General features: G+C 40.3%; 1 protein-coding gene across 1 annotated transcript; it reads left to right on the top strand.

Moving 5' to 3' along the window:
- The first annotated feature begins 6641 nt into the window (after positions 1–6641).
- LOC137390355 (protein FAM200C-like) lies at positions 6642–8047 on the top strand. Its single transcript, XM_068076688.1, has 3 exons — positions 6642–6742; positions 6853–7060; positions 7364–8047. Exons 1-3 carry the CDS (start codon positions 6642–6644, stop codon positions 8045–8047), a joined length of 993 nt encoding a protein of 330 aa, XP_067932789.1.
- The last annotated feature ends 799 nt before the right edge of the window (positions 8048–8846 follow it).

Here is an 8846-nt window from a genome sequence, read left to right as displayed (position 1 = left end):
ATTTATAGCGGGTGCGATGGGTCCTCTAAGACAACACTATTTGATGAACAACCTTGTTTCTGTCTATAAGAGTGTTTAGAAAAAAAGCATCACAAATAGAAAAACTACTTTGCATCGCAAGTTATCCAAACAAAGGTGCTTTTGAATTACAGTAATGTAAAAGGTGAATGTTACCAATGATATACAGACCCCCCCCCCCGTGGGGGGCTGTATATCATTGATGTTACGTCAATAGTTGTATAGCACAGGAGATTTTAGTTCAAGCTTTACAGTAGTCTACTTGTCTATAATAATGTGTAAATTTTGGCCAATCTGTCGCAAAGCCTTGCGAAAGCCTCATGGAATCTCACTTTTTTGTAGAGCACGCACTGTATTATTTTGTACATACATGTATTAGTCAGAGACTGTGCAGAGTAGTTGATACGGTGAATATGCAGTTGCATCAGTCACTGAAATGCAGTTGACATCTTGCAACTAAAAAACCACTTTGACATACTCCTCAGTGTTTGAATAATTTGGAGTGTTTGAACCTTTAGGGTTGTTCAAACACTCCCAATTATCATTTTCACCAATTGATGGAAGCTGTTTGAACTTTTTGCTATATTAACAGCCTTAGTTGACGTTGCAAAAATTAGAGACATCCTACAACAACTCCAAGCTCCAACACCAAACTCTTCCATGTTAGGATGTACACAGGTAGCATGATGTACAAAGCTTAGATCTACAAGAGTTGTCTGCAGACATTGAAAAGAAAACTTCACGCTACCTCATCTCTGTCCAGCACACCATTTGTTATTCCCTTGTCCATAGAGACCTGGACCTGCAGTACTATTACTCAGACTATGGTTCATTTAAGCAAGAAGCTAAGCAAAACTTATAAATGGCAGTATTCTAAGATTCAAAGTTTAATCTACATGTAATTACAACCATAAGTCTGCCAAATTGCCAAATTCAGCTTGTCTTTGAGCATTTCAAAGTTTTAATTTCGTTGGTTATAATGCGTCACTTTATGTAACGCCTATTTGCAAACTTAATTTATTGAATCGTAATGAATGAATGGCTGTAATCGCGATGTTTTGTGAAAAGTTGCTTCATGATGACTGCATTTCATAATCCGATGATTTGCTGCAAAGACCAGAAAACCTAAAATGCAAGTTTCTTTCCCAATTGTGAACTGGTATACGACTCCAGTGCACTGCAGCTGTTTATGAGGTATGCACACTTATCTGTATTGCACAAGATAAGTGTGCATAGTTCAAGGACGTTTACTTACAGCTTTAGTGTTTGATTAGAAGTGGTATTTGTAATTGGCATGATATTTGCTTCCTTGCTGTTTTTACTCTTACCATATTAAAACTGATAACAGCTCTACCAGTTAGTTCACAGATAACCATATAGTTAAACAACTTATCATTTGATTGCTAGCTCTTGTGTCACTTGGGGGAATGAGAATATCAACTGCAGTATTTGCTAACAAATGAAGTACTGGTAAGTTTTCGCAACTTTCTCATTTCAATTTGCTGTGTTCACCGAATCATTATTATTATTATTACACCTTAGTCAAAGACTCTTTTTATTGTGAAGGTTACAGCTTGGGTAACCTTCTCTGATGAGTCCGCAGTGTTTTAAAGTTCTTGGCACCTTAGTCCAAGTTATGATGTAAAGAGGTTATCCACACACTGCACAAGCAAGTACAATTACATCATATATTCTTTAAGTCTCTGTTGAAGCTAGAGTATTAAACCTGTATTTACACAGACAAAACATGAAAATTTAAAAATATTAACCTTTTCGCTGGGTCAAAATTAAAAAACAAACTGAACTCTGTGTATTGTTTTGGTGAAAATTTAATAAAACCATTATCCTATAAACATACTCAATTGGAGCTCAAATTTATTTGTATTAGCAAGTTCTAGTTTTAGTTCAAGTTCTAAGTTTGTAGTTTTAATTTTGGAAGTTTGTAACTTGATTGGCTGGGATAATATTGGAAATGAAAATACATGAAAAAAAATAATGAAATTAAGATCTTCTGAGGTGGCCTTTATGTAGGAGAGGGGGCATGGTGTGTGTTCGTGTTTCGAAGTCTTATGTAGCGTAACGACGTCTACGGCAATGATGAGACGCAACTAGAAGTCAAGGTCAATGATGATATCGCAATGGTGTTAAAGCTATCAGATTACGACAGTATAGGATTATTGTATATAAGCTTCTCAGGATTATAATATAATAAGCTTTACAGGACCTCACGAAAGTTCTTATTCTACAATGTTGTGTACCAGGTATGCACGTTATTTAACAGCTATCACGGAAGGAAAACACAAAGTTCAACAACAATTGTTGCTGATGATGTGGACTGATACAAATAACAATTCTACATGTACAATGTACATGTACAATGCTACAGGTACATGTACAATGCTACATGTACCTGGTACAATGCTACATGTACCTAGCTATTCTCTTGAACCTGGTTGAACTTGCTAAGACCCGCCCTCTAAGATACAAATATCCTGTATATATGGATATGTTCATTCTTGTGCGCAATACAAGACATACTGCAACCTTCAATGGATCTTTCTACGAACATCAACTAGCTTGATTTAACCTACATTGCACCAGCAAACACATGTGCACCAGCAAGCATCATCTCCATCAAGCGAGAAGGCTGACAATCTCTCAGATTGTACCAGCATCTCAGATTGTATCAGCATTATAGTACACCAGCAAAACAGTTGCATCTCTCTGGTCATTTCCGCTCGCCAGAACCCAAACAAAGTGGTTTCCTTTACCAAAGCAGAATCAAGTTAAGAGTTGCGATCCCTTTAAAACAGAAGGTCCGGGATCAGACATAATTAATGACTTTATATACAGGCTAGTGATGCACCGATTGTTGTTTTGTAACGGCAGAGCACCGTGGCCAGTTCCGAAGCGATCGACTTCCTAGGCACCAGGCTCGAGTCTGCCGGAAACAAGAGAAGAATTGGTCACCGTTGAGGACGATATAACACGAGTCCGAACGATTTCACGAGCGCGCGTAGCTCACTCGACAGAGCACGCGCACACTCTCGTCGTGTTTGTGTATGGATTATTGCCTATCTTACATGTATGCTGATGTATATTTATTTGAAAATACATATCGTTGGAGTTTAACACTCAGTGTTATTGCTCGACTGTCTTTTGGACTTGTTGCGAAAGACTCAGCTCTGACTTGTAGCGACATTAAGATGATGCGCTATTCTAAATAAGTTACGGTTATTTATTATTTTTTTGATTAAATGGATGTACATGCAAGATGAGAAAAATAATAAAGCAGGTTATTGCGAGACTTTGTTGTTTTTTTTCTATCGAAAGCAGACCTGCCAACCCAAGAGTGGGGCAATGCGTGAGATTTGATTTGGGGCAATTGATGTATCAATGATGGTGTATATAAAATTGTGGCAATTGGGCAAAAATCTCACGCATTTCTCACGCATTTTCATTTTTTCTTTGGGGTGATTGCGTGAGTCTCACGCCCAATGCGTGAGAGTTGGCAGGTATGATCGAAAGTCTATTTCACAGCTGACGTATTCATGCGTGAAATTCAGTAATCTCCCGTCTGATGACGAGGCACCAGCCTTTTCATTTGGAACATATTGGTATATGCACTCTGCAAACATTCTTAAGACCCTTACTAAATTACTCATTCGGACTGGTGTTGCGGCTTTACGTTTTACTAAAGTACTAGGTACATCGTAAAACTACGACTTTAACTTCGTTGACCCAGTACAACAAATAATAACTTCTGCTAGCAAAAACTCGCCTACCGGTAACTAAAATTCCTAAGACAGGAGTCAGTTGCCTTTTTAACAAGTATGCATATAATGTCATAGCTATCATGTCCTTTTATTTGATTTAGTTCTACAGCTCAAAAGGCTTATCCATGCTTCAAGTAATAGGCTAGTAATTACATATCACTTTAATGAAAATGCATTTTATTAAATTACCAATTGTGTTAATAGGTGAATTGACTAGAGAAGATATTTTATTTCGACCTGCCAAGATGGCTACTTGAGAACGGAAACCCAGCGATATATAATCTCAAATAAACATGAATGATAACTAGCTAAAAATAACTAAAAGCATGTTCGAGGTTACACGGTGTATACTACATCCCCGTTCCAGATGAATGCGTGCAACAAAACATTCATAACAAAACATGTAACTAAAACCATTGGTTATCTCAAATGTTTGTTAAGAGTAATGTTTATGTAACTTGAGTTATCTGAGTCAGATGATAACTTGGCTAGGATAGGAAGTGTCCATTTAAGCTGTTGAGCGTCTCCTTGATTCTAGTAGAGCTCATAATCCTAGGTCAGATATCCTGGGACCCTCTTCGACCTCTGCGGTCTACCAAACCTGTGGTCTGAGTCAACCTGCCTGGCCTGTGGGCTCTCTCGTATCGCCCTGCCCTCTGCGACAGTTGTCTCAGACCCCCGAAATCCACCAGGGCTGGCCTGTGGGCTCTGTCGTATCGCCCTGCCCGCTGCGCCGCCGGTGGAGCCAGTAGAAAGTCCATCCTCATCTTCTGTTGTCCTCGTCGCAACCTTATCCATGTCAACCAATGCACTCCGGTTTCTTCTAACTGTGCCAGTACTAGTCTGAACCTGATAGGACCTTGGTGCTACCTTTTGAACAATCGTACCATTCTTCTGGCTGACTCTGATATACACCATATCATTAGGTTTCAATTCAGGTAGCTCCTTGGCCTTGAAGTGCAGGTCATGGTGTTGCTTCATAGTCTGTCTCCTGGCTTCTTCGCGCTCAACAATGTCATCTTTAGTAGTATTGCGAGGCATCAAGTTAGCCTCATGAACAGGTAGATTAGTCTGCAACTGTCTTCCCATGAGTAACTCTGAAGGGTGTAGCCATCATCAAGAGGTGTTGATCTGTATGCCAAGAGACTTATATGAGGGTTTGATACCATATTCTTTTGATTGTCCCTACAGCTCGCTCCGCCTCTCCATTGGATCGAGGATAGCGTGGAGAACTGGTGATGTGAGTGAACCCATAGTCTTTAGTAAACTGAAAGAATTCTTCAGAAGCAAACTGCGGGCCATTGTCTGATATGATCGTGTCACAAATGCCATGTATAGCATATATAGGCTTCAGTGCTTCTATGGTGTCTTTCGAGCTAAGCGAGAATAGTTTCCTCACCTCTATCCAGCGACTGTAGTAATCAACTAGAAGGTAGTGCTTTTGATGCATCCCGAATAGATCAGCTCCTAGTCTTTCCCAAGCTCACTCTGGCAGAGTTGAAGGACAAAGTAGTTCGACTGTTGGTCTTGAGTTCATCTTACAGATCTTGCAGTTTTGATTCATTTCTTGAATCTGAGTAGACATCCTGGGCCACCACACAGACCTCCTGGCTCTCAAGCGACACTTGGCAATACCTTGATGAGCCTGGTGGATCTTGTCCAGCACCTGGAGTCTCTCCTTTAAGGGGATGACAATACAGTTGTCATACATCAGCAGATCATTGATGATGGTGAGATGGTTCTGAACATTCCAGTAAGGTTGAAGAGCTAGATAAACATCGGTCTTGTATGCTGGCCAGCCTTCCTTGCAGCATCGAATCACTTCTCTACAAACTTCATCTTGCTTCTGAGCTTCTTTGAGTGTTTCGATGGCTTGGTTCCTTGGCATAGCCTGATCAGCAAACTCTGCAACTTCTTCTATCAGCTTGTAGTCAGTAGAGTTAGGATCCCCAACTGATGCTCTAGATAAAGCATCTGCCAGGAAATGTTCTTTCCCTTGCACATGCTCTACTTTGGGTGCATACCTCATGATTCTCAGTCTCATCCGTAATATTCTGGCTGGCACCTGGTCTAAGTCCTTAGACCAGTGGTTCTTAACCAGGAGGAATTCTCCCCAGGGGGAATTCTCCCCAGGGGGAATTTTGGGATTTTAGGGGGGAATTTGGCAGTTTGCCAAAGGGGATTTTCGTGGCACCAATTTTTCTTATATAAAGGGCAGCGAGGAGTGAATGAATTTCAGTAGTTTCAACAAAGCCAAGATCTAAAACTGTGGAAAACGTAAGGATTGCTACACTACATGCATATACATACCTGCAATATTGATTGTTCAGTTACAGATTTGGTTTGCATAAACGTATAACATTTTGACAATTTGCTCTGTAGCCTAACATATGTATGATGTTTTGATCATGTAGATATTGAACGTATTCAAATATTTTGATTGCTTATCCCATATTGTAGGCGTTAGAAATGTCAAAGACAAAAAGACAAAAATATAATGATTCTTACCTTAACTATGGATTCACTTGTATGATTAAAAGCGGCATCTAAGTACCACAATGTGTTTGGTGCATGAAAGTGGTTGCTAATAACTCCATGAAACCACATCAACTTAAGCAACACTTAAGAAATAAATATGCAGAGCACTTGGATAAATCAAAGTCGTTTTTTGAAGCTAAAGAGAGAGAACTCAAGCGGACAAAACTGGATTCCACTGGCAGCTTTCATTTCCAGGCACAGGCCATTACCGAGGCATCCTATGCTCTGTCTTACCGTATCGCCAGAGATAAGAAGCCACACACCATTGGTGAAACATTAGTTAAACCTTGTCTGCTGGAGTGTACTAAGATGATTCTCGGAGACACAGCCGCTCAAAAGATAGCTGATTTATCTCTCTCAGACAGCACCGTGAAATCGAGGATCGATGATATGTCTGCGGACATAAAGAGGCAAGTAATTGAAAAGACAAGTCATCTCCAATGTTTGCTATTCAACTTGATGAGTCCACTGATTTTGCTAGCATTTCACAGCTGATGGTGTTTGCGTGCTATGTACACAGAGAGACAATTGAGGAAGAATTTCTGTTCTGCAGTCCTCTAACAGAGACCACCACAGCGGCTGATGTTGTGAACCTGGTTTCCGACTTCTTCAGCAAAGAACATCTGGACTGGGGCAAACTAATTGGAGTTTGCACTGATGGTGCTCCAGCCATGCTTGGCTGTCGTGCTGGATTTGCACAGTTGGTAAAAGAAAAGAATCCTTTAGTGGTGAGTACCCATTGCTTCATTCACAGACAAGCGCTAGCAGCAAAAACTCTTCCCAAAGGATTGCAGGAACACCTTTCTTCAGTGATTAAAGTAGTAGACTTTATCAAAGGCTCTGCCATGCAAACGCGTCTCTTCCACAAGTTATGCAAAAATATGGATGCTGTGCACTCATCACTATTGTTCCACACCGAAGTTTGATGGTTATCAAAGGGTAACATGCTTCTGCGTTTCTTCAATCTACGAGCAGAGGTCAATGAATTCTTGAAAACTCATAACAAACTCAAACTACTGGCTTCAATGTAGGTGGAAGGCTTCCATCATTGTCTTGCTTACCTGGTTGACATATTTAGTTCAATCAATGAAGTGAACACAAAGATGCAAGGTAGAGACAGAAATGTGTTGAATGTAACTGATAGTATCAATGCATTGAAGGACAAGCTCAAACTCTGGGTAGAAAGACTGGCTACTGGAAATGTAAGAGTTTCATTTCCAGTTCTGCATTCATTAGTTGACAAGAAAGCTCCTTCTGCTTCTTTGCTAACCGACATAAAGCATCACTTGAACAGCTTGATAGCAGAGTTTGAGAGATATTTTCCAAAGTTAGATCCTAGGACAGAGCAATTGATGAGCCTGACCCTAGACCCTCTCAGGCGCAATGTCCACGAGATTCCGGAACAGCTTCAGGAGGAGTTTTTAGAGCTGACAAACAACTCTGCATTAAAAGCTGACTTCAAGGAGCTAGCAATAGAGCACTTTTGGGTTCAGGCCCAAAGATTGTATCCCAACATAAGCCTGGCCGCTTTCAAGATGCTCATACCATTTGCTTCCACATATTTTTGCGAGTCAGCATTTTCAGCAATGCTAACCATAAAGAGCAAATCTAGAAACCGTCTGGAAGTAGAAGCTGACCTACGGTGTGCCCTATCTACAACAACTCCTAACATCAAAATTCTGGTCAGCTCCAAACAAACACAGAAATCGCACTAGTCTACTGACTGTCTTACAATAATAAATATATTGAGTTTCAATATACATTCATTTTTAATATTCCATGTAAATATGACTGTAATAAATGCATATATACATGTATGTATATAAGTTATATATGTAAATAACGTTCACTATCTAGTTGCAGTGCATTATTTGAAGGAGTTGGGAGGGGGAATTTCTGTCTTTAGGTTTGGAAAAGGGGGAATGGGGCAAAAAAGGTTAAGAACCACTGCTTTAGACATCATCAAAGGCACCAAGGGTTTGTGATCAGTCTGGATTGTCAAGTCCATGCCTCGAATGAATTGATCAAACCTTTCACAAGCCCATACGGTCCTGGGGGCTTCTTTCTCTATGGCAGCATAGTTTTTTTCTGTATCTGTGAGAGAGTGTGAAGCATACATGACTGGTCGTCTGTTCCCATCTGGTTGTATTTGCATCAGTGTAGCTCCCAGTCCGATGTTGCTAGCATCAGTGCTGACAATAGTACTTAGTTTAGGGTCATAATGATCCATTGCTTGAGCAGATGTTAGATTCTTTTTTGTCTTAGAGAAAGCTTCTTCTTGAGCTGGTCCCCACATCCACTCTCTCCCCTCCTTCAACAACTCTCTCATAGGAGCGTTGAGAACAGCCAGATTTGGAATAAATTTAGCCATTTGATTCAGCATACCATTTATGCGCCTCAAATCTGTCTTACTGGTAAGAGTAGGAAAATCCTGGATAGCTGCGACTTTAGTAGAATCAGGTCGTACTTCCTCCTGATTTGTGACATGACCTAGGAAAGTTAGCGAGAACCTCC

Source organism: Watersipora subatra, chromosome 3 (assembly GCF_963576615.1).
Source record: "Watersipora subatra chromosome 3, tzWatSuba1.1, whole genome shotgun sequence".
Lineage (NCBI taxonomy): Eukaryota > Metazoa > Bryozoa > Gymnolaemata > Cheilostomatida > Watersiporidae > Watersipora > Watersipora subatra.
The sequence above is the reverse complement of the archived record's forward strand: the minus strand, read 5'-3'. Positions and strand labels throughout refer to the sequence as shown.

Coding starts and splice junctions, on each gene's coding strand:
- LOC137390355 (XM_068076688.1), top strand. CDS start 6,642: ATGATTCTCGGAGACACAGCCGCTCAAAAGATAGCTGATTTATCTCTC. Junction 6,743..6,852: donor ATGTCTGCGGACATAAAGAG/GCAAGTAATTGA, acceptor CTATGTACACAG/AGAGACAATTGAGGAAGAAT. Junction 7,061..7,363: donor AAGAAAAGAATCCTTTAGTG/GTGAGTACCCAT, acceptor GCTTCAATGTAG/GTGGAAGGCTTCCATCATTG.